This window comes from Columba livia, chromosome 16 (assembly GCF_036013475.1).
Source record: "Columba livia isolate bColLiv1 breed racing homer chromosome 16, bColLiv1.pat.W.v2, whole genome shotgun sequence".
In the NCBI taxonomy this organism is placed as follows: Eukaryota; Metazoa; Chordata; class Aves; order Columbiformes; family Columbidae; genus Columba; species Columba livia.
In genome coordinates this window covers 14,519,841-14,543,766 of record NC_088617.1, presented here as the reverse complement: position 1 = coordinate 14,543,766, position 23,926 = coordinate 14,519,841, and the positions used below count along the sequence as shown (strand labels likewise).

Genomic DNA, 23,926 nt, shown 5'->3' with positions numbered 1-23,926 from the left:
GGGCGGGGGGATGCTCCCTGCCCTGCCGTGCCAGCAGGTCCTGTGGATTTAAGGCAGGACTCCGCTCGGAGTGGCCAAGTCTTCATTACCTAGGAGCAAGCCGTCTTGCAGCAGAGCCCAGGGAAATCAATATTGAGAAGGAAAATTAGCTCATTAAACAGCCATCAATGCAAATGCGAGGAGCGCTGCATCCTCCCACTGTGTCCATGTGGTTGTTTGCTGGATCTGGTCGGAGAGGAACCCAGCTTGCTGGGCTCTTGGTGTGCCCGGCATGCGTGTGGGTGCTGGACACCCCCGGGCTGGCAGGGGAGAGCGGAGAAGCTTTCAGGAGCACTGGGCTGGAGTGGCCCAGGCGATGGTCGGGGCTGGGCAGCAGCAGGATGTGCCCCCAGCACCGACAGCACCTTCCTGCCCTGGGGACCCCCCCACTGCCAACACCTCCCTTTTTGCAGCACCTTGCACAGAAGCAAAAGCCTGTTGGGACATGCTGACCCTGCGGGAGAGGAGCCTGGTCCCTGAGGGCCACCCCGGGCCTGGCTGTTCCCACAACTTTCCAGGGAGGTTTTTCCTGTGGTCCCAGGGGACACGAGCTGGTGTGAGTCTGTGGGGTGTCCTGGGCGGGGGGGACCAACAGCATGGGGGCTGCAGAAGTGGAGCAGAGCCAGGCTCCTCGCTGTGAGCTGGGGTGGCTGCTGGGACAGGAGGGCCTGAGGCCGGGGCTGGAGTCCTCCAAAGGCCCCGTGGCCACCCCGCAGCACCGAGCCGGGGACTCTGCTGCAGATGAACAGGAAAGAAAACAATCAGGGAATTTTTTAAGGTCTCGTGTTTTAGGGTAGCAATGCTGTGCTGGAGCCGAATGCCGTGTGATGGGGAAGTTTCCTCGCTGAAAGCAAAACTCGTTTTCCTTCTCCTTGATGCAATGGACAATTTACTCCTCTTGAAGATGTCACAGCAATTCTTAGGGAATTAAAGCAATTATGATTCCGTATGGTTTTGTTACAAACCCTGGCGAACCAGCACAATTATTTAGTGGTATTAATGGCACTGAACATTTCCAGTTCTCCATGTGGGCAGAGGGTTGAGCTGTAAATCCCTCACCGTGCACCCCTCACCTGCCGAAATGCCGCCTTTCAAGCAGCTGCCTGTCCCCCCCATCAGGTGAGGGGCTGGTTTGGTACCTGCGGTCACCGATGCCCATCCCAGTGCAGGCAGCACCTTGGAGCAGCAGCCAGGACCCCTGGGCACCCCACAGCTCCGGCACTGTGCAGCCCTGGGGCGTCAGCCGTGTGCATCTGATGGGGAAACCAAGTCAGGGAGCGGGCAGATGTCACCTCCTGCCCAACGCGCCTGCCGGGGCTGAGGCTGCCGGCAGCACCTCCCTCCCCTGCCAGACAGGGCTCTGCAGGGGTAGCCTTGGAAAAATGAGCCCCCCCAGCCCCATCCTGATGCTCTGGGCTGGGAGCATGTGGACACAACCCCACTGAGGCCACAGCTGTGCCGATGGGTCACTGAGCACCAGAGAACAAACCCCAGAGCCACGAGGTGTCTGTCAGCACCGGCTCATTGCCGAGCACGAGGGAAGGGCCTCGCTTGCCCTGTTGTGTCCCTGTCAGGGACACCTCTCCCAGGGACAGGGATGCAGTTCTGGCACTGGCAGCACCATCCCGGAGGAGGGAGGTCAGGAGGACAGGATTTATTCAGGCCCAGAGTAGATGAGTTGCAGGGGAAAGGGAAAACAGGGATGGGACAAGGCAAAACAAGAGAAACTTCAGACGCGTATTTTTGGGCAAAAGTGCAAGTTTCTGGCAGGACAGGTCAGGCAAGTGGGAAGGAATAGGGGCATGAGGAGCAGCCACCTCCAGCACCTTCCCAGCAAGGGCAGACTCCAGGGGAGCAGGAGGGGGCCTGGGGGTGCCAGTGTGCTTTGGGGAGCCCCTGGAACTCTTGCAGGCCGAGGGATGCTGAAGAAAGACCCAAAGCTCAGCCCAAGGTTGCAGCACATGCAGGAGAACACCTTTTGACACCACGCAGGGAGGTGGCCACTCCCCTGCATCTCCACAGTGTCCCCAGCTGTCACCCTACCCCACCGCTCCCCAAAGGTGATCATGTATCCCTGGTCCCCCGGGCCTGGGTGACCCTGGCTGCTGTGGCTGTGCAGGGGGGGCTGGTGCATGGCGCCCAGTGGGACAAAATCAGCTCGTCAGCTGCTACTTCTGGTGGCTTTTATTGCTAGCGCCCGGTTGCGGCTGGGGCTGGTGCATCCCAGCAGCTGGGGGCCATGGATCCCCCGCACCAGCCCCTGCCTGCACCGTCCTTGTGTGGTCGTGGTCAATGGCAGCTCTGAGGTGGCCACGTGCTGTGGCACTTTTGTTGCCACCTGAGCTGCCACGGGAGCCCTGTGCAGGAGGAGGCTGGACTGGCAGCTCCTCTGCTCTCCCACCCTGGGAAGCCCTTGGTTTGTAACCAAAGGACCGGGCTGGGCCATGAGCACGATGCTCTTCTCCCCACCCATGGTCTCTGTCTGTCTCCCTGGAGGGGAGACATTCATGAAGAGGTGTCTGCACTGGGCAGCAAGGAAATCTTTGCTAAGCCTGGGGTGACTTTCTGCACCCCCCATTGCACCCTGGCCCCCTGGGAGACCACCAGGCTGCCCAAGGTCCAGGCTGGACCAGCCCCTCTGATATGTCCTCTGCTCCAACGCCGCCACAGTGCCGGTACCACAAAATGCCCCTCAGGTCAACGCTGCCTCCCTGCATTCACAAAACCACAGTTTGGGGTTCATAGCCGAAAGCCTGAAGCCAAACATCCTAAAACTGCTTCAGCAAAAGCGAATCTGTGTCCATGGTGCCCGACAGCAGCAGCGTGTTCCCCGCAGGGAGCTTGTCCCGTGGGGCTGGGGGTGTTCCCGTTCCTGCAGCCCCGCTGGGGTAGCGCGGAGCTGAGGGCGCTGCACAGCCCTCGCACAGCCACTCGATCATGTAATTAGAGGCCGTAATTAGGGTGCTCCTCCCCACCTTGTGCTGTGGGAGATGGAGCCGGGGCTGCTGCTCACAGGCAGCTCATGGCCTCTGGTGTTGCCTCCCTGTTTCACCGCTCCATCCTGGCATCCTGCTGGTGCCTGAGCAGGATGGGGCTGCAGTGCTGCCGGCGGTGCCAGCGCGGCTCAGCTCCTGGTCGAGCTGCCTGCACTGCCTGCAACCTGCCCGCTCCCTGCCTGCACTGCCTGCAACCTGCCCGCTCCCTGCCAGCAACCTGCCTGTTCCCTGCCTTCTCCTGCCTGCTCCCTGCCTGTTCCTGCCGGCAACCTGCCTGCTCCCAGCCTGCTCCTGCCTGCTCCCTGCCTGCAACCTGCCTGCTCCTGCCTGCTCCCAGCCTGCAACGTGCCTGCAACCTGCCTGCTCCCAGCCTGCAATCTGCCTGCTCCTGCCTGCTCCCTGCCTGCAACCTGCCTGCTCCTGCCTGCTCCTGCCGCCAGCGATTCTAGGGAAGGTTCTGCTCCAGCTGGAAGGCCATGGATAAAGTCAAATAAAACCTGGCGAGTCGCTCCCCTGCCTGCCAGCAGGACTGGGCCTCTTCTTCCCCCCGTGGCCGTGGCTCTGGCTGCCCGTGGCAGAGCTGGGGACGTGCAGCTTCATCAAACCTCATCTGCAGAGGCCATCGGGGTGTCCCTGCCCGCCATGCAGCGAGGAGTGTCAGCAGGGAGCAGCTCCCTGGGGACCCAGTGCCCCCCGGGTATCGTCTCCAGTCCCGTGCCAGCTGCCCCACAGCGTCCCCACTGCGGGGGGAGGTGACAGCTCCGCTCTGGCCTCCCCGTCATGGCAATCAATGGCCTTGATTATTGCTTAGCATCTGAACGGCTAAGCAACTGCTTAGGGAGTGAATTGCTACTTAATTACACAAAATTAGGAAGAAATTTGTGTTTCCTAACAACATGGCGTTATTCTCCTCAGGAAAGGGAGCTGCTGCCCTGTCGGGTTTGTTCAGCAGAGTTTTGCTGTGACAGGTTTCTGCAGAACAAAGACAAGGCTGCGGGTTGCAAATGACCATGCCAGAGTGTCCCTGTGTCCCCAGCCTTACCAGGAACACGCAGCAGACAGATGTGCATGATGGCTTTGGACCAAACAACTAATCCCATCCCCAGGGCAAACCAGCCTGCAGGTGTTTCAGGAACAGCAGCACCAGCTATTGCCGTGCTGTATGTGCCCACGCTCCCCAGGAGCTCCAAAATGAACCATTTTGGGGCCGTGCCCAGTGCCAGCCCTGCTCCTGTGTCCAGACACCCCCTGGGCCCGGATGCCCTGTCCCCTCAGCCCGCCCCCTCCCCACAGCTGGCACCGCCACACGCTCCTCCTTCAGAACAGCCTCCTTGCCACTAAACCTTGCGCCCAGAGCGGGTTTATTTCTCTGTGTAGCCCCAATACTGTCTGTGTCTTGGTGCTGGTGTGGGACACAGTGTGGGCTGTGCCAACCATGGCCAGGGGATGGGCCACTGCAGTCCCCTGGGCCTGGTGACACCCCTGCTGCTGCCTTTACCATGTCTCCAGCACGGATCCCATTGAGGCCAGTAAACCAGAGGGAAGCATCCCTGTGACCAGATCCTGCTCTGAATTCTTGAACAGCTGTGAAAAGCCACATAACCAGTGAGCTGCTTCCACCACCGCGAAATCCTCACTGGTATAAGTTATAGCAGATATTTATAAGCAAAAGCCTGGAGGGACCAAATGCATCCCCTGCCCCATCCTTCCCGTGCTGGGCAAGGGGCCCAGGAATCGGCGGGGAGTCGGCGGGAGGTGCAGCAGCCGTGGGGCCCGGGCAGCTGCTGCCACAGTCCCTGTGCTGGGATTGTCCCCGTGGGCACAGGCACAGCCAGCTCGGCTGCTGGGGTTCGGGTCGCTGGTGTTCAGTCCTGTGTCCCCCGTTGAGTGCGTCTTCAGCCCGGGTGGGGACGCTGCTCCTGGGGACGCCGGGCCCAGTGGGTAGTGGGCATGCCGGTGCTGTGGCTGTCAGCAGTAGGAAGGGGTAGAGGTGGTGGTCGCGGTGCTGGTGGTACCAGGCCGGGGGGTCCTGGTTGTGGATGGTGGTTCCCCTGGGTGACCGCGAGGTGCCGGGCAGGGCCGTGGCCTCTTCTCCAGGCTTGGGGCCAGCAGGGTTGCCAGGTGAAGGTGGCAACGTAGCGCTTGGCGGTGCCGGGGCCAGCGCATGATCGTGGCCGGGAGGGCTCCTGGTCACAGTGTTCTGCGCTTCCGCGGGATGGTGTCAAGCGGAGCAGTCCTGTGGCCCTCAGGATCACTCACTGGCGCGGGGCGCTTGGTGTTTCTGGCGCCTGCAGCTCCCGGTCCCGGCAGCCCCCGGCAGGTGACGGTGCCCGGTGGCAGGGGCAGGCGGGTGAGCAGCACCCGGAGCTGCCTGCGCTGCAGCTCCTCCATGAGTTGGGCTGTGGAGGGCAGGCGAGGCTGGGGCGCAGGTGGGGGGCTGGGCAGGGGGCTGGGCAGGGGGACCTGCAGGTCTTTGTCCCCAGTGTCCCATGACCCCCAGGGAGTCGGTGATGGGGAGGCCATCACCCCCCAGAAGGGGTCAGTGTCCCCCATCATGGCCGTCGCCAGGCGCTCCTGCGGGCTGTCACCCTCTGGGCCGTGCTCCCAGAAGTCCCCAGTGACAGGGGTGCTGCTGGCCAGGCTGTCAAGGCCATCGGGGAAGGTGGTGTCCCCGTAGAGCAGCTTCTCCCCTGTCACTGGGTCCTCCATGTCCATGCAGCCGCCCTCTGCCCTGTGTTCCAAGAGATGGGGAAGCTTGTTGAGGGAGGGGTCAAGTGGGGGATGTCAGGGACATCGGGGATGGTGTGCTCACCATCCCTCAGCGCCCCCACCACCACTAGCTCTTTGGGACATCTGCCCTCTGCCACGTACTGGGGGAGGTCTGGGAGCTCCTCGACGACCTCAGCGGTCATGCAGGGGCCACAGGTGGTAATGCCGGCATCCGCGCTGTCCCCGAGCTGTGCCAGCGACACTTGGTCCTGGGAGCATGTGCTGTCGTCCACTTGCTCCCAGAAGCCATCGAGCTCCCTGAGGCTGTTGGGGCAAGGAAGGATATCAGGGATGGTGTCCTCGCTGTCCCCCAGCCCCACGGCCACCACTGTGTTCTTGGAGCAGCCGCCATCTGCCACGTACTCGGAGAAGTCCAGCGGCTGGGTCAGGATGCTGGGAGAGCTGGGGACACGGCTGGTGTCCTCGCCGTCCTCCAGCGTCACCGCCGCCACTCGCTCTCCGGGGCTGGTGTTCTCTGCCCTGTGCTCGGAGAGATCGGGGAGCTCGTTGAGGCAGGTGGTGGGTTTGTGGTGTCATGGACATGAGGGTTGGTGTTCCCCATCCCCAGTGCCACCGCTGGCTGCTTTGGGCAGCTGCCATGTCCCACGTACCCAGAGAGGTCAGGGAGCTCACGGAGGAAGCTGGCCAGGTCGGGGCTGTCCGCGACATCGGGGACGTCATCCCCACCCATGGTGGCTTCCAGCCAGGCGATCAGGTCGTCGGCCATGGTGTCTGGGTCTGACTCGACAGCAGCCCCTGTGCAGGTAGGTGGTTCCTGCTGGGGGAGACCCCCCGGGCTCCCCAGGGCTGCCTTGGTGGTCACCTCTGCTGACAAAGCAAACAAAACCATCCAAGGTGGGTGATACCAGCTGTCCTCAGCTTGTCCTCCCACCCGTGGGCTCTGCCAGCCCTGGCACTCACCTGTGGGCTCCCCACTGGATGTCTCTGGTGGTGCAGCCAGGGCGGGCTGGTGGGGGATGGCAGCGGGGACACTGAGCTCCGCAGCCACCCCGTCCCTGCCGGAGGCCTCCGCTGGCTCCTTGCTGGTGTCAGGCAGGGTGTGGGGCGCAGGGCGGCTCCGCACCCGCCGAGCCGCGGGGCCACGGGCTGTCGGGGGGCCGGGGCGGGCAGGGACGGGCGGCTGGTATGAGCCCGCGGGGTACAGGGGCTGCCCTTGGACCACAGCCCATGGCCCCAGCCCCATGGGCTGTTGTGGCACCAGCGTGGTGCCGGTCACCAGCTGCTGTCCCCAGGGGTAGGGTGGTGGATATGCAGCAGGGCCAGGGGGCAGCTGGACCCCTTGGGGGACCTGCACCAGCTGCACCCCTTGGGGCAGCTGGACCTGCTGCACCCCGTGGCAAAGCTGCACCCCTGGGGACAGCTGCACCACCTGGGGGACCTGCTGCAGCTGCACCCCTGGCGGGAGCTGCAGCAGCTGCCCCAGGGTCCCTGGCACCCCCTGCCAGACGCTGCCCTGTCCCAGGTGGTAGGTGACAGGGTAGTGCTGGGCAGGCTGGGGGGGCACCAGCAGCCCTTGGCTGGTGGGCGGCAGGTGGGCAGGCACAGGTGCAGCCATGGCCGGGGTGGTGTATCTGCTGGCTTGTGCCTGCCACGCCATCAGCAGCTGGCGAGGGATCCTCTCTGTTGGGGGAAGCACAGAGGGGAGATGGGGTGAGATCCTGGGGGTCACAGCCGGTTGGGGTGACCTGGAGGGCAGGAGCAGCAGGAGGAACGGGAGCTGCTGCTGCCCCGGCCATGTCTGTTGGTCAGTGTGGGGTTGCACGGGGACAAACAGCCTCCGTCCCCATGGCCATGATTCCACCAGCATCAGCATCAGTGTTGTGAGGGGTTGAGTTTTCACACCACGTCCTCCCATCTCAGTGATTTCCCATCCTGCTGGTGACTGCCTGCCCCGGCCTACCCTAAGTGGTGGTTTCCCATCCCAACCATATTTCCTAGTAACGATTTCTCAGACCCACGGGGGTTTCCTGTCATGATGGTCTCCTGTCCCCATGATTTCCCATCTCAAGTGTGAATTTTGGGGGTAGGTGGATTTCTTCACTCCAATTTGTTGGAGTGAAGAGGGCCGGGAAGGAAGGATGTTTCTTTTTCATCACTGGTGCTAAACTGCGGCAGGGAAGCTCTGAAACCTCTCCCAGAATGAGTCCTGGTCCATCACCTGGCTCAGCTGCAGCGAACAAACCGGATGAGGACGAGGGTTGGCGAGGAATAAGGGTCAAGGGCGAGGAGGAGGACGGGCGAGGAGGAGGATGACGAGAAGAAGAGACGAGGACGGGGTTGGATGAGGAGGAGGACAGACGAGGATCAGGACGGACGGGGATCAAGGTGGGTGAGGATCGGGAGAAATCAGGTGAGTTCGCCTTCGAGTGCTCTGCTCGCAGTGGGAATCACTGGAGAGCGCAGGAAATCTGACCGGACAGGCGGGCTGTCAGTGGCCAGATGGGCTTGGGGACAGCGTGGGGTCGTCATGGCAACACGCGGTGACATCACAGAGGCCTTGGGAGCCAGAATTTTCCAGAAGGTTTTCCATAGCTGTTTTGATGTGACTTGAATGAGAGCCTTGCTTCCTCCTGTTCATCCACACCGGCATGAAACATATTTTTTGTTTTCACGTTTTTCGCCTTTTTTATCCTATTCCATAGAACTAATATACTTGGATCCTCCGGAACCTGGACATTTGTCTCTTTGTTTCTAAGCTCATGGCATGGGGCGGGACTAGATGAGCTTTGCAGGTCCCTTCCAACCCAAACCATTCTGTGATTCTGTGACAGAATAAAAATAGTGGAGATGCGCAGGTACTCGGGCCGTGCAGGGTCGGGATGAGCAGGAGGTGGGAGCAGCGTTTGCTTGTCTGGGGCTGTGACTGATGCAGCTGGACGGAGCTTGATTGGAGTACAGAGAAAGCTGGATTCATCAGGCGGCTTTCTCCTTACTATCATATCTCCTTTCCTTTCCTTTCCTTTCCTTTCCTTTCCTTTCCTTTCCTTTCCTTTCCTTTCCTTTCCTTTCCTTTCCTTTCCTTTCCTTTCCTTTCCTTTCCTTTCCTTTCCTTTCCTTTCCTTTCCTTTCCTTTCCTTTCCTTTCCTTCCCTTCCCTTCCCTTCCCTTCCCTTCCCTTCCCTTCCCTTCCCTTCCCTTCCCTTCCCTTCCCTTCCCTTCCCTTCCCTTCCCTTCCCTTCCCTTCCCTTCCCTTCCCTTCCCTTCCCTTCCCTTCCCTTCCCTTCCCTTCCCTTCCCTTCCCTTCCCTTCCCTTCCCTTCCCTTCCCTTCCCTTCCCTTCCCTTCCCTTCCCTTCCCTTCCCTTCCCTTCCCTTCCCTTCCCTTTTTTCTTTTTATTTTTAAATGTTTGTGCCCTTGAAGATTCAATCAAGAGAAAAGCCAGTAACTATGAAATAAAAAGAAAGAAATTGTGTAAAGTTTATGAGCATCCTCTTCTCGTCCTTATTACATCCGTGTTTGCTCGACTCACATCAAGGCACATTCCTCTCTAATCCCCGGTTCTTATTTGATTCATGTTCTTACTGATTCTTCTTCTGATTGATTCATGTCCGTGTCTCCTTGTGGAATGTTCTAGTTGTGCTTTCTTTCCAGGCCTCTATCAATTGCTTTCAATGAGTATATTTGCTGTGAAGACTGTTTCTTTATTATTATGGGTGAGAATTAAGGGGCAGGCTGGCAGGGGAGACACTGTTGAGGGGGTCTGTTACAGGCCACCAGATCAAGGTCAGGAAGCTGATGAGGCCTCTACAGGCAGCTGAGAGCGGCCTCACAGTCACAGGCCCTGGTTGTGGTGGGGATTTGAACTTCGCTGCTGTTTGCTGGAAGGACCATTCAGCCAGCCAGGCACAGCCCAGGAGGTTCCTCCAGTGCCTTGATGAGAACTTCCTCATGCAGATGGTGGAGGAGCCCACCACGAGAGGAGCTGCTGGAGCTCATCCTCACTAACAAGGAGGGGCTGGTCGAAGCAGTAAAGGTTGAAGGCTGCCTGGGTTGTAGTGACCATGACATGGTGGAGTTCAGGATCTTGTGCGGCAGGAACAGAACAGCAAGCAGAATTGCAACCCTGGACTTCAGCAGGGCCAACTTTGGCCTTTTCAGGCAATTGCTGGGGGAAACCCCATGGGCAAGGCTGCTTGAAGGTAAAGGGGCCCAAGATAGTTGGTTAGTGTTCAGGGACTGTGTCTACCGGGCACAAGATCAGAGCATCCTGACACGTAGGAAGTCAAGGAAGGGAGCCAGGAGACCTGCGTGGTTAAACAGGAACTGCTGGGCAAGCTCAGGTGGAAGAGGAGAGTTGATAGATCGTGGAAGGAGGGGCTGGCCACTTGGGGAGAATATAAGGCTGCTGTCAGGGGATGAAGGGAGGCAACTTGGAAAGCTAAGGCCTCCTTAGAATTAAAGCTGGCACGAGGGGTCAAGGACAACAGGAAGAGCTTTTTCAAATACGTGGCAGATAAAACGAACACCAGAGGCAATGTAGGCCCACTGATGAACGAGGTGGGAGCCCTGGCAACAGAAGATACAGAGAAGGTAGAGTTACTGAACGGTTCTTTGTCTCTTTCTGCTCTGCCGGAGGCTGTCCTGAGGAGCCCCGCACTGCTGAGGCCCCAGACAAAGGCAGGACGGTGCAAGAATTTGCCTTGGTTGATGAGGACTGGGTGAAGGAACAATTAGGCAATCTGAACATCCACAAATCCACGGGTCCAGATGGGATGCACCCGCGGGTGCTGAGGGAGCTGGCTGATGTCTTTGCTGGACCGCTCTCCATCATCTTTGCCAAGTCTTGGGAGACGGGAGAGGTGCCTGAGGACTGGAGGAAAGCTAACGTCACTCCAGTCTTCAAAAAGGGCAAGAAGGAATACCCGGGTAATTATAGCCCGGTCAGCCTCACCTCGATACCTGGGAGAGTAATGGAACAGCTTATCCTTGGTGCCATCTCAAGGCATATCAGGGATAAGATTGTCATTAGGGGCAGTCAACATGGCTTCACCAAGGGGAAGTCACGCTTGACCAACCTCATACCCTTTTATGAAGATATAGGGAGGTGGATAGATGATGGCGGGTCAGTGGATGTGGTCTACCTTGACTTCAGTAAAGCATTTGACACAGTCTCCCACAGCATCCTCGCTGCTAAACTGAAGGAGTGCGGTCTGGATGATCGGGTAGTGAGGTGAACAGCGAACTGGCTGAAGGGAAGAAACCAGAGAGTCGTGGTCAATGGGGCAGAGTCCAGTTGAGGCCAGTATCCAGTGCAGTGCCTCAGGGGTCGGTGCTGGGGCCAGTACTGTTCAATATATTCATCAATGACTTGGATGAGGGACTAGAGTGCACTATCAGCAAGTTTGTTGGTGACACCAAGCTGGGAGGAGTGGCTGACACTGGAAGCTGTGCTGCCATCAGAGACCTGGACAGGCTGGAGAGCTGGGCGGGGAAAAATTTAATGAAATAGAACAAGGGCAAGTGCAGAGTCTTGAATCTGAGCAGGAGCAACCCCAGGTTCCAGTATAAGTTGGGGAATGATCCATTAGAGAGCAGTGTAGGGGAGAGGGACCTGGGCGTCCTGGGGACAGCAGGGTGACCATGAGCCAGCACTGTGCCCTTGTGGCCAAGAGGGCCAATGGTACCTGGGGTGGATTAGAAGGGGGGTGGTTAGTAGGTGGAGAGACGTTCTCCTTCCTCTCTATTCTGCCCTGGGGAGACCACACCTGGAATATTGTGTCCAGTTCTGGGTTCCTGAGTTCCAGCAGGACAGGGAACTGCTGGAGAGAGTCCAGCGCAGCCACCAAGATGCTGAAGGGAGTGGAGCATCTCCCGTGTGAGGAAAGGCTGAGGGAGCTGGGGCTCTTTAGTTTGGAGAAGAGGAGAATGAGGGGTGTGACCTTATTAATGTTTATAAATATACAAAGGGTGAGTGTTCACAAGGATGGAGCCAGGCTCTTCTCGGTGACAAACAATGGAAGAACAAGGGGTGATGGGTTTAAACTGGAACATAAGAGGTTCCACTTCAACTTGAGAAGAAACTTCTTCTCAGTGAGGGTAACGGAGAACTGGCCCAGGCTGCCCAGGGAGGTTGTGGAGTCTCCTTCTCTGCAGACATTCCAACCCGCCCGGACACCTTCCTGTGTAACCTCATCTGGGTGTTCCTGCTCCATGGGGGGATTGCACTGGATGAGCTTTCCAGGGCCCTTCCAATCCATAGCATTCTATGATTCTATGGTTATTTTTTTTAAATAGTCTGCAAAATCCAGATCGATCTGCCATATGCATAACCCTGGCACAGGTGTGATGATGTTACTATGGGGTTAATTTACATAGAGAATGTTATTTAAGTGGGCTTCCCATTTCCAGCGATGTTAGCGTGTCAAAAAATATTCCTGTACAGCCACTATTTTATCAGGATTAGAAATTTCCTTTTTCTAGGCCAGCTTACTGAGAAATGGATTAAGGACCATCAGAAGATACATGTTAGAGGTAGTTGTCATGGGAAGCTTTACCAGCCAAGCTGGTATTGGGGTCTTCAACAGGGAATGAGATCTCGGTGTCTCTTAGTACCTGCAATGGGGCTCAGGTGAGGCTGAGGACGAGCCCCTGACCTTATCAACATGTTGGAGAGGATGTTTTCTGTAACCGTTTTCCTAGATACACAGGAAAATTAATCCTGAATACTTTAGTGGCAAGTGAAGCATTCAAAGTCTTTGGTCTTTCCCTGACAATGGAACAGAAGGGGCAGGATGTATATTTTTCCGTGTGGGAAGTACCAACAGACTCGTGCGGGAATCTAAAACATTTTGAGCATTGTCCCGTCATGTCTCTGTCCTCCTAGTGCCTCTTGTTTTTCCTTCTTCTTCTCTCCTGGCTGCAGCTGAATGCACTTCAGCCGCGTTTGTTAACTGGAGAGCTGGGGTTGTGTGCGAGCTCATAGTGGGCAGCAGCGTCAAGGAGGGAAAACGCGAATGGTGAGTGACAGGAGCAGAAGAATTGGCCTCAATTGTGCCAGGGGCGGTTGAGGTTGGATCTTGGGAACAATTTCTTCCTGGAAAGGGCTGTGGGGCATTGGAACAGGCTGCCCAGGGCAGTGGTGGAGTCACCATCCTTGGAGGGGTTGGACAGACACGGAGATGAGGTTCTCAGGGAAACGGGGTATTGCCAGGGTTGGGTTAACAGTTGGACTTGGTGATCCTGAGGTTCTCTTCCAACTAAAATGATTCTGTGATTCTGTGATTCTGCATCGTGCCACAGCTTGTCAAGGGTGACCCTGCTGACAACCCCCTCCCCATCATGTCTATGAAGCTGCCAACTGAAATAGTCCTGTGGCCACAAGTCCAAAGCCACGTCCCATATGCAGGGCTGAGCTGAAGTGAGGAGCAGCTCTGGACAGGCCTTGGGGTGAGAGGCCACAAGGGCTTCCTCACGGTCCTGATGTCCCTGATGGAACAGCATTAATGCTTCGTTCTTTCCACTTCCTGGCTAGCAACAGTAACCACAAGTGGTGGTTGTATTCAGTTGATCCTTAATTTCTCCCTGTTGAGGAAAACGGTTCCTTAATTCAACCTTTTGTGTAGCTGCGGGGCCTTGAGACTGTTCCTGTGTGGGTCCACTGCGTGTGGATGTCAGGTTTTCTGCAGGCTTGTGACTCCTCTTTCTCCTCTATTTAAGTGAGGAAAGTCTTGGTGTGTCCTCCCCAGGAACTCAAGAAATGCTTTGGAGAACCGATGGAGAAAGAGGTGCCAATGGAGGAGGGAACTTGGGTTAGTTCTAACTGTAAATTTTCTTGGCTGGTGTTATAGCCAAAACCCTTAAGAATGAGTGCTGCAAAACTCGAGCTGCTTTGCCAAGTTGGAGTGTTCTCAGTGATGGGTGGCGTGAGTGTTGGTGATGAGTGAAGCTCCATTGTACCTGAAGGACTGAAGGGCCTCAGAACTCCCTGTAAAGCCCCGTTTGGGATGTGTCAGTTGGGTTGGGGTACGGCCTGCATGTGAACAAGTGTTTAACCTTGTAATTCTCTACTTAGCGCTCTGGCCTCTCTCCTCAGTGGGCACGGGATGGGTGCAAATGTTCTGTGAGAGCAGCTTGAGGCCTGCGACGCCACTGCTGGGGTAGCCATGGTGCCGCTTGTTCCGGGGCAGTGATGGAGGCACCGGTGCTGGGACAGTGATGGAGGCCTTGGTAAACCCAGTAGTGATGCCATCCCCGTCGTTTCTTCCCCAAATGACTGTCCCCTGGAGCGATACCTCCTGTCCCCATCCTCTCTTCGAGTCCGTTCCCAGCCCAGCTCAGCCACCCTCGGGGTGGGCAGGGGCTGCGTTCACCCCCTCCCACCGCACAAATGACGCAGGCAGAGGTGCTGCAAAGCCAACACCCAAGTGGTTTAATGAATGGAGCAAGAAAGCGGCATCTGAGAGGGGCTGGAGAGGGTGCGTGGGTGCAGGTCTCTGCCTCCACACCTCCTCTGGATGTGGGCGCCACGGGGACAGCGCTGGAGCGGTAGGTTACGTGTCGCCGTACCGGTGGCTTTTTCCATGTCCATCTTCCTCTGTACAAAACCGGCAGTTGCCCAGTGACATCAACAGAGTGTCCAGCTCCTCCTGAGCCAAGTTCTTCAGGCCCGCTGCTGTGGCCGCTGTTGGGGTGTGACGGGCACCGAGTCCTCCTGCTCCTGAGCGCGGTGGGTGCAGCTGTGCGGCCCCAGGGCCCGAGGAATCGGCGGGGAGTCGGCGGGAGGTGCAGCAGCCGTGGGGCCCGGGCAGCTGCTGCCACAGTCCCTGCGCTGGGATTGTCCCCGTGGGCACAGGCACAGCCAGCTCGGCTGCTGGGGTTCGGGTCGCTGGTGTTCGGTCCTGTGTCCCCCGGTGGGTGCGTCTTCAGCCCGGGTGGGGACGCTGCTCCTGGGGACGCCGGTCCCAGTGGGTAGTGGGCATGCCGGTGCTGTGGCTGTCAGCAGTAGGAAGGGGTAGAGGTGGTGGTCGCGGTGCTGGTGGTACCAGGCCGGGGGGTCCTGGTTGTGGATGGTGGTTCCCCTGGGTGACCGCGAGGTGCCGGGCAGGGCCGTGGCCTCTTCTCCAGGCTTAGGGCCAGCAGGGTTGCCAGGTGAAGGTGGCAACGTAGCGCTTGGCGGTGCCGGGGCCAGCGCATGATCGTGGCCGGGAGGGCTCCTGGTCACAGTGTTCTGCGCTTCCGCGGGATGGTGTCAAGCGGAGCAGTCCTGTGGCCCTCAGGATCTCTCACTGGCGCGGGGCGCTTGGTGTTTCTGGCGCCTGCAGCTCCCGGTCCCGGCAGCCCCCGGCAGGTGACGGTGCCCGGTGGCAGGGGCAGGCGGGTGAGCAGCACCCGGAGCTGCCTGCGCTGCAGCTCCTCCATGAGTTGGGCTGTGGAGGGCAGGCGAGGCTGGGGCGCAGGTGGGGGGCTGGGCAGGGGGCTGGGCAGGGGGACCTGCAGGTCTTTGTCCCCAGTGTCCCATGACCCCCAGGGAGTCGGTGATGGGGAGGCCATCACCCCCCAGAAGGGGTCAGTGTCCCCCATCATGGCCGTCGCCAGGCGCTCCTGCGGGCTGTCACCCTCTGGGCCGTGCTCCCAGAAGTCCCCAGTGACAGGGGTGCTGCTGGCCAGGCTGTCAAGGCCATCGGGGAAGGTGGTGTCCCCGTAGAGCAGCTTCTCCCCTGTCACTGGGTCCTCCATGTCCATGCAGCCGCCCTCTGCCCTGTGTTCCAAGAGATGGGGAAGCTTGTTGAGGGAGGGGTCAAGTGGGGGATGTCAGGGACATCGGGGATGGTGTGCTCACCATCCCTCAGCGCCCCCACCACCACTAGCTCTTTGGGACATCTGCCCTCTGCCACGTACTGGGGGAGGTCTGGGAGCTCCTCGACGACCTCAGCGGTCATGCAGGGGCCACAGGTGGTAATGCCGGCATCCGCGCTGTCCCCGAGCTGTGCCAGCGACACTTGGTCCTGGGAGCATGTGCTGTCGTCCACTTGCTCCCAGAAGCCATCGAGCTCCCTGAGGCTGTTGGGGCAAGGAAGGATATCAGGGATGGTGTCCTCGCTGTCCCCCAGCCCCACGGCCACCACTGTTTTCTTGGAGCAGCCGCCATCTGCCACGTACTCGGAGAAGTCCAGCGGCTGGGTCAGGATGCTGGGAGAGCTGGGGACACGGCTGGTGTCCTCGCCGTCCTCCAGCGTCACCACCGCCACTCGCTCTCCGGGGCTGGTGTTCTCTGCCCTGTGCTCGGAGAGATCGGGGAGCTCGTTGAGGCAGGTGGTGGGTTTGTGGTGTCATGGACATGAGGGTTGGTGTTCCCCATCCCCAGTGCCACCGCTGGCTGCTTTGGGCAGCTGCCATGTCCCACGTACCCAGAGAGGTCAGGGAGCTCACGGAGGAAGCTGGCCAGGTCGGGGCTGTCCGCGACATCGGGGACGTCATCCCCACCCATGGTGGCTTCCAGCCAGGCGATCAGGTCGTCGGCCATGGTGCCTGGGTCCGACTCGACAGCAGCCCCTGTGCAGGTAGGTGGTTCCTGCTGGGGGAGACCCCCCGGGCTCCCCAGGGCTGCCTTGGTGGTCACCTCTGCTGACAAAGCAAACAAAACCATCCAAGGTGGGTGATACCAGCTGTCCTCAGCTTGTCCTCCCACCCGTGGGCTCTGCCAGCCCTGGCACTCACCTGTGGGCTCCCCACTGGATGTCTCTGGTGGTGCAGCCAGGGCGGGCTGGTGGGGGATGGCAGCGGGGACACTGAGCTCCGCAGCCACGCCGTCCCTGCCGGAGGCCTCCGCTGGCTCCTTGCTGGTGTCAGGCAGGGTGTGGGGCGCAGGGCGGCTCCGCACCCGCCGAGCCGCGGGGCCACGGGCTGTCGGGGGGCCGGGGCGGGCAGGGACGGGCGGCTGGTATGAGCCCGCGGGGTACAGGGGCTGCCCTTGGACCACAGCCCATGGCCCCAGCCCCATGGGCTGTTGTGGCACCAGCGTGGTGCCGGTCACCAGCTGCTGTCCCCAGGGGTAGGGTGGTGGATATGCAGCAGGGCCAGGGGGCAGCTGGACCCCTTGGGGGACCTGCACCAGCTGCACCCCTTGGGGCAGCTGGACCTGCTGCACCCCGTGGCAAAGCTGCACCCCTGGGGACAGCTGCACCACCTGGGGGACCTGCTGCAGCTGCACCCCTGGCGGGAGCTGCAGCAGCTGCCCCAGGGTCCCTGGCACCCCCTGCCAGACGCTGCCCTGTCCCAGGTGGTAGGTGACAGGGTAGTGCTGGGCAGGCTGGGGGGGCACCAGCAGCCCTTGGCTGGTGGGCGGCAGGTGGGCAGGCACAGGTGCAGCCATGGCCGGGGTGGTGTATCTGCTGGCTTGTGCCTGCCACGCCATCAGCAGCTGGCGAGGGATCCTCTCTGTTGGGGGAAGCACAGAGGGGAGATGGGGTGAGATCCTGGGGGTCACAGCCGGTTGGGGTGACCTGGAGGGCAGGAGCAGCAGGAGGAACGGGAGCTGCTGCTGCCCCGGCCATGTCTGTTGGTCAGTGTGGGGTTGCACGGGGACAAACAGCCTCCGTCCCCATGGCCATGATTCCACCAGCATCAGCATCAGTGTTGTGAGGGGTTGAGTTTTCACACCACGTCCTCCCATCTCAGTGATTTCCCATCCTGCTGGTGACTGCCTGCCCCGGCCTGCCCTAAGTGGTGGTTTCCCATCCCAACCATATTTCCTAGTAATGATTTCTCAGACCCACGGGGGTTTCCTGTCATGATGGTCTCCTGTCCCCATGATTTCCCATCTCAAGTGTGATTTTTGGGGGTAGGTGGATTTCTTCACTCCAATTTGTTGGAGTGAAGAGGGCCGGGAAGGAAGGATGTTTCTTTTTCATCACTGGTGCTAAACTGCGGCAGGGAAGCTCTGAAACCTCTCCCAGAATGAGTCCTGGTCCATCACCTGGCTCAGCTGCAGCGAACAAACCGGATGAGGACGAGGGTTGGCGAGGAATAAGGGTCAAGGGCGAGGAGGAGGACGGGCGAGGAGGAGGATGACGAGAAGAAGAGACGAGGACGGGGTTGGATGAGGAGGAGGACGGACGAGGATCAGGACGGACGGGGATCAAGGTGGGTGAGGATCGGGAGAAATCAGGTGAGTTCGCCTTCAAGTGCTCTGCTCGCAGTGGGAATCACTGGAGAGCGCAGGAAATCTGACCGGACAGGCGGGCTGTCAGTGGCCAGATGGGCTTGGGGACAGCGTGGGGTCGTCATGGCAACACGCGGTGACATCACAGAGGCCTTGGGAGCCAGAATTTTCCAGAAGGTTTTCCATAGCTGTTTTGATGTGACTTGAATGAGAGCCTTGCTTCCTCCTGTTCATCCACACCGGCATGAAACATATTTTTTGTTTTCACGTTTTTCGCCTTTTTTATCCTATTCCATAGAACTAATATACTTGGATCCTCCGGAACCTGGACATTTGTCTCTTTGTTTCTAAGCTCATGGCATGGGGCGGGACTAGATGAGCTTTGCAGGTCCCTTCCAACCCAAACCATTCTGTGATTCTGTGACAGAATAAAAATAGTGGAGATGCGCAGGTACTCGGGCCGTGCAGGGTCGGGATGAGCAGGAGGTGGGAGCAGCGTTTGCTTGTCTGGGGCTATGACTGATGCAGCTGGACGGAGCTTGATTGGAGTACAAAGAAAGCTGGATTCATCAGGCGGCTTTCTCCTTACTATCATATCTCCTTTCCTTTCCTTTCCTTTCCTTTCCTTTCCTTTCCTTTCCTTTCCTTTCCTTTCCTTTCCTTTCCTTTCCTTTCCTTTCCTTTCCTTTCCTTTCCTTTCCTTTCCTTTCCTTCCCTTCCCTTCCCTTCCCTTCCCTTCCCTTCCCTTCCCTTCCCTTCCCTTCCCTTCCCTTCCCTTCCCTTCCCTTCCCTTCCCTTCCCTTCCCTTCCCTTCCCTTCCCTTCCCTTCCCTTCCCTTCCCTTCCCTTTTTTCTTTTTATTTTTAAATGTTTGTGCCCTTGAAGATACAATCAAGAGAAAAGCCAGTAACTGTGAAATAAAAAGAAAGAAATTGTGTAGAGTTTATGAGCATCCTCTTCTCGTCCTTATTACATCCGTGTTTGCTCGACTCACATCAAGGCACATTCCTCTCTAATCCCCGGTTCTTATTTGATTCATGTTCTTACTGATTCTTCTTCTGATTGATTCATGTCCGTGTCTCCTTGTGGAATGTTCTAGTTGTGCTTTCTTTCCAGGCCTCTATCAATTGCTTTCAATGAGTATATTTGCTGTGAAGACTGTTTTTTTATTATTATGGGTGAGAATTAAGGGGCAGGCTGGCAGGGGAGACACTGTTGAGGGGGTCTGTTACAGGCCACCAGATCAAGGTCAGGAAGCTGATGAGGCCTCTACAGGCAGCTGAGAGCGGCCTCACAGTCACAGGCCCTGGTTGTGGTGGGGATTTGAACTTCCCTGCTGTTTGCTGGAAGGACCATTCAGCCAGCCAGGCACAGTCCAGGAGGTTCCTCCAGTGCCTTAATGAGAACTTCCTCATGCAGATGGTGGAGGAGCCCACCACGAGAGGAGCTGCTGGAGCTCATCCTCACTAACAAGGAGGGGCTGGTCGAAGCAGTAAAGGTTGAAGGCTGCCTGGGTTGTAGTGACCATGACATGGTGGAGTTCAGGATCTTGTGCGGCAGGAACAGAACAGCAAGCAGAATTGCAACCCTGGACTTCAGCAGGGCCAACTTTGGCCTTTTCAGGCAATTGCTGGGGGAAATCCCATGGGCAAGGCTGCTTGAAGGTAAAGGGGCCCAAGATAGTTGGTTAGTGTTCAGGGACTGTGTCTACCGGGCACAAGATCAGAGCATCCTGACACGTAGGAAGTCAAGGAAGGGAGCCAGGAGACCTGCGTGGTTAAACAGGAACTGCTGGGCAAGCTCAGGTGGAAGAGGAGAGTTGATAGATCGTGGAAGGAGGGGCTGGCCACTTGGGGAGAATATAAGGCTGCTGTCAGGGGATGAAGGGAGGCAACCTGGAAAGCTAAGGCCTCCTTAGAATTAAAGCTGGCACGAGGGGTCAAGGACAACAGGAAGAGCTTTTTCAAATACGTGGCAGATAAAACGAACACCAGAGGCAATGTAGGCCCACTGATGAACGAGGTGGGAGCCCTGGCAACAGAAGATACAGAGAAGGTAGAGTTACTGAACGGTTCTTTGTCTCTTTCTGCTCTGCCGGAGGCTGTCCTGAGGAGCCCCGCACTGCTGAGGCCCCAGACAAAGGCAGGACGGTGCAAGAATTTGCCTTGGTTGATGAGGACTGGGTGAAGGAACAATTAGGCAATCTGAACATCCACAAATCCACGGGTCCAGATGGGATGCACCCGCGGGTGCTGAGGGAGCTGGCTGATGTCTTTGCTGGACCGCTCTCCATCATCTTTGCCAAGTCTTGGGAGACGGGAGAGGTGCCTGAGGACTGGAGGAAAGCTAACGTCACTCCAGTCTTCAAAAAGGGCAAGAAGGAATACCCGGGTAATTATAGCCCGGTCAGCCTCACCTCGATACCTGGGAGAGTAATGGAACAGCTTATCCTTGGTGCCATCTCAAGGCATATCAGGGATAAGATTGTCATTAGGGGCAGTCAACATGGCTTCACCAAGGGGAAGTCACGCTTGACCAACCTCATACCCTTTTATGAAGATATTGTGAGGTGGATAGATGATGGCGGGGCGGTGGATGTAGTCTACCTTGACTTCAGTGTCCTGGTTTTGTTAAAAACATGTTTCTCTTTCAGTGAATTTTGCCTGTCAGCTAAAGCCTTCAAATTTACTGCATTGTCCTGGAGAACCAGACACATGTTTTCGTAAACCTAGCAATGGAATGCAAACTTATTGATAAGCATGGGTGGACATCTCGCGAGGGGGGCGACGAGAAACAGGTGACCAAGAAACTGACCAACTGTGTATAACATTCCATTCACGTGAATACTTCATATAAAGTGGGAGATCACGAGGATCTCGTCCCTTTTCCCTTTTTCCTTATGGCCGACATTAGGAGACGACCTTGCTAGTCGTCCCTGCAAACTGAGGCCTAGTGAGAGACTGAATCCAGCTCCGGTTGGCTGCAGAGTCTAATCCAGGACTTTGGTTGCCGGCTCTACAGTTGCTGAGACTTTCAAGATTGGTTTTGTATATTTTGTATTATTTTCTCTATTCTTATTAGTAGAATTAGTAAAACATTGTTAATTTTTCCAAGTCTCTTCTCTCTGTCCTTCTATCGCTCCTGATCGCCTGTGGGAAGGGGGAAGAGGGAGGGGCAAAAAGGGGGAAGTGGGGTGGGAGAGGGGGTTAACAATACATCTGCCAGGGTTTTATTGTCGCCCCGCAATCTTAACCCTCGACAATTTTAGCCCGGTCAGCCTCACCTCAATACCTGGGAAAGTAATGGAAGGACTTATCCTTGGTGCCATCTCAAGGCATATCAGGGATAAGATTGTCATTAGGGGCAGTCAGCATGGCTTCACCAAGGGGAAGTCACACTTGACCAATCTCATAGCCTTTTATGAAGATATTGTGAGGTGGATAGATGATGGCAGGGCGGTGGATGTGGTCTACCTTGACTTCAGTAAAGCATTTGACACAGTCTCCCACAGCATCCTCGCTGCTAAACTGAAGGAGTGCGGTCTGGATGATCGGGTAGTGAGGTGAACAGCGAACTGGCTGAAGGGAAGAAACCAGAGAGTCGTGGTCAATGGGGCAGAGTCCAGTTGAGGCCAGTATCCAGTGCAGTGCCTCAGGGGTCGGTGCTGGGCCAGTACTGTTCAATATATTCATCAATGACTTGGATGAGGGACTAGAGTGCACTATCAGCAAGTTTGTTGGTGACACCAAGCTGGGAGGAGTGGCTGACACTGGAAGCTGTGCTGCCATCAGAGACCTGGACAGGCTGGAGAGCTGGGCGGGGAAAAATTTAATGAAATAGAACAAGGGCAAGTGCAGAGTCTTGAATCTGGGCAGGAGCAACCCCAGGTTCCAGTATAAGTTGGGGAATGATCCATTAGAGAGCAGTGTAGGGGAGAGGGACCTGGGCGTCCTGGGGACAGCAGGGTGACCATGAGCCAGCACTGTGCCCTTGTGGCCAAGAGGGCCAATGGTACCTGGGGTGGATTAGAAGGGGGGTGGTCAGTAGGTCAGAGAGGTTCTCCTGCCCCTCTGCTCTGCCCTGGGGAGACCACACCTGGAATATTGTGTCCAGTTGTGGCCCCTCAGTTCCAGCAGGACAGGGAACTGCTGGAGAGAGTCCAGCGCAGCCACCAAGATGCTGAAGGGAGTGGAGCATCTCCCGTGTGAGGAAAGGCTGAGGGAGCTGGGGCTCTTTAGTTTGGAGAAGAGGAGACTGAGGGGTGACCTTATTAATGTTTATAAATATACAAAGGGTGAGTGTTCACAAGGATGGAGCCAGGCTCTTCTCGGTGACAAACAATGGAAGGACAAGGGGTAATGGGTTTAAACTGGAACATAAGAGGTTCCACTTCAACTTGAGAAGAAACTTCTCACGAGGGTAACGGAGAACTGGCCCAGGCTGCCCAGGGAGGTTGTGGAGTCTCCTTCTCTGCAGACATTCCAACCCGCCCGGACACCTTCCTGTGTAACCTCACCTGGGTGTTCCTGCTCCATGGGGGGATTGCACTGGATGAGCTTTCCAGGGCCCTTCCAATCCATAGCATTCTATGATTCTATGATTATTTTATTTAAATCGTCTGCAAAATCCAGATCGATCTGCCATATGCATAACCCTGGCACAGGTGTGATGATGTTACTATGGGGTTAATTTACATAGAGAAAATTATTTAAGTGGGCTTTCCATTTCCAGCGATGTTAGCGTGTCAAAAAATATTCCTGTACAGCCACTATTTTATTAGGATTAGAAATTTCCTTTTTCTAGGCCAGCTTACTGAGAAATGGATTAAGGACCATCAGAAGATACATGTTAGAGGTAGTTGCCATGGGAAGCTTTACCAGCCAAGCTGGTATTGGGGTCTTCAACAGGGAATGAGATCTCGGTGTCTCTTAGTACCTGCAATGGGGCTCAGGTGAGGCTGAGGACGAGCCCCTGACCTTATCAACATGTTGGAGAGGATGTTTTCTGTAACCGTTTTCCTAGATACACAGGAAAATTAATCCTGAATACTTTAGTGGCAAGTGAAGCATTCAAAGTCTTTGGTCTTTCCCTGACAATGGAACAGAAGGGGCAGGATGTATATTTCTCCGTGTGGGAAATACCAACAGATTGGTGCGGGAATCTAAAACATTTTGAGCATTTTCCCGTCATGTCTCTGTCCTCCTAGTGCCTCTTGTTTTTCCTTCTTCTTCTCTCCTGGCTGCAGCTGAATGCACTTCAGCCGCGTTTGTTAACTGGAGAGCTGGGGTTGTGTGCGAGCTCATAGTGGGCAGCAGCGTCAAGGAGGGAAAACGCGAATGGTGAGTGACAGGAGCAGAAGAATTGGCCTCAGTTGTGCCAGGGGCGGTTGAGGTTGGATCTTGGGAACAATTTCTTCCTGGAAAGGGCTGTGGGGCATTGGAACAGGCTGCCCAGGGCAGTGGTGGAGTCACCATCCTTGGAGGGGTTGGACAGACACGGAGATGAGGTTCTCAGGGAAACGGGGTAGTGCCAGGGGTGGGTTAACAGTTGGACTTGGTGATCCTGAGGTTCTCTTCCAACTAAAATGATTCTGTGATTCTGTGATTCTGCATCGTGCCACAGCTTGTCAAGGGTGACCCTGCTGACATCCCCCTCCCCATCATGTCTATGAAGCTGCCAACTGAAATAGTCCTGTGGCCACAAGTCAAAAGCCACGTCCCATATGCAGGGCTGAGCTGAAGTGAGGAGCAGCTCTGGACAGGCCTTGGGGTGAGAGGCCACAAGGGCTTCCTCACGGTCCTGATGTCCCTGATGGAACAGCATTAATGCTTCTTTCTTTCCACTTCCTGGCTAGCAACAGTAACCACAAGTGGTGGTTGTATTCAGTTGATCCTTAATTTCTCCCTGTTGAGGAAAACGGTTCCTTAATTCAACCTTTTGTGTAGCTGCGGGGCCTTGAGACTGTTCCTGTGTGGGTCCACTGTGTGTGGATGTCAGGTTTTCT

General features: G+C 57.0%; 3 protein-coding genes across 3 annotated transcripts; all 3 read right to left on the bottom strand.

Moving 5' to 3' along the window:
* Positions 1 to 4,342: 4,342 nt before the first annotated feature.
* LOC135575541 (embryonal Fyn-associated substrate-like) lies at positions 4,343 to 6,519 on the bottom strand. The gene is made up of 2 exons (XM_065031664.1): positions 5,907 to 6,519; positions 4,343 to 5,766 (listed from the first exon to the last, which is right to left on the bottom strand). Exons 1-2 carry the CDS (start codon positions 5,945 to 5,947, stop codon positions 5,226 to 5,228), a joined length of 582 nt encoding a protein of 193 aa, XP_064887736.1. The 5' UTR covers positions 5,948 to 6,519; the 3' UTR covers positions 4,343 to 5,225.
* Positions 6,520 to 14,175: 7,656 nt separating this feature from the next.
* LOC135575540 (embryonal Fyn-associated substrate-like) lies at positions 14,176 to 15,804 on the bottom strand. Its single transcript, XM_065031663.1, has 2 exons — positions 15,661 to 15,804; positions 14,176 to 15,520 (listed from the first exon to the last, which is right to left on the bottom strand). The coding sequence occupies exons 1-2, from the start codon at positions 15,699 to 15,701 to the stop codon at positions 14,980 to 14,982; spliced, it is 582 nt and encodes a 193-aa protein (XP_064887735.1). The 5' UTR covers positions 15,702 to 15,804; the 3' UTR covers positions 14,176 to 14,979.
* A 46-nt stretch (positions 15,805 to 15,850) lies between these two features.
* On the bottom strand, positions 15,851 to 18,242 carry LOC135575539 (TSC22 domain family protein 2-like). Its single transcript, XM_065031662.1, has 2 exons — positions 17,738 to 18,242; positions 15,851 to 17,199 (listed from the first exon to the last, which is right to left on the bottom strand). Exon 2 carries the CDS (start codon positions 17,174 to 17,176, stop codon positions 15,998 to 16,000), a length of 1,179 nt encoding a protein of 392 aa, XP_064887734.1. The 5' UTR covers positions 17,177 to 17,199; positions 17,738 to 18,242; the 3' UTR covers positions 15,851 to 15,997.
* Positions 18,243 to 23,926: the final 5,684 nt, after the last annotated feature.

Excerpts from the sequence above, each read along its gene's own strand:
- LOC135575540 (XM_065031663.1), bottom strand. The coding sequence starts at position 15,701 with ATGACCGCTGAGGTCGTCGAGGAGCTCCCAGACCTCCCCCA. Across the intron at positions 15,521-15,660 it reads GAGCTCCCAGACCTCCCCCA|GGCAGAGGGCGGCTGCATGG; the intron begins GTACGTGGCAGA and ends CTTGGAACACAG.
- LOC135575539 (XM_065031662.1), bottom strand. The coding sequence starts at position 17,176 with ATGGCGTGGCAGGCACAAGCCAGCAGATACACCACCCCGGCCATGGCT.
- LOC135575541 (XM_065031664.1), bottom strand. The coding sequence starts at position 5,947 with ATGACCGCTGAGGTCGTCGAGGAGCTCCCAGACCTCCCCCA. Across the intron at positions 5,767-5,906 it reads GAGCTCCCAGACCTCCCCCA|GGCAGAGGGCGGCTGCATGG; the intron begins GTACGTGGCAGA and ends CTTGGAACACAG.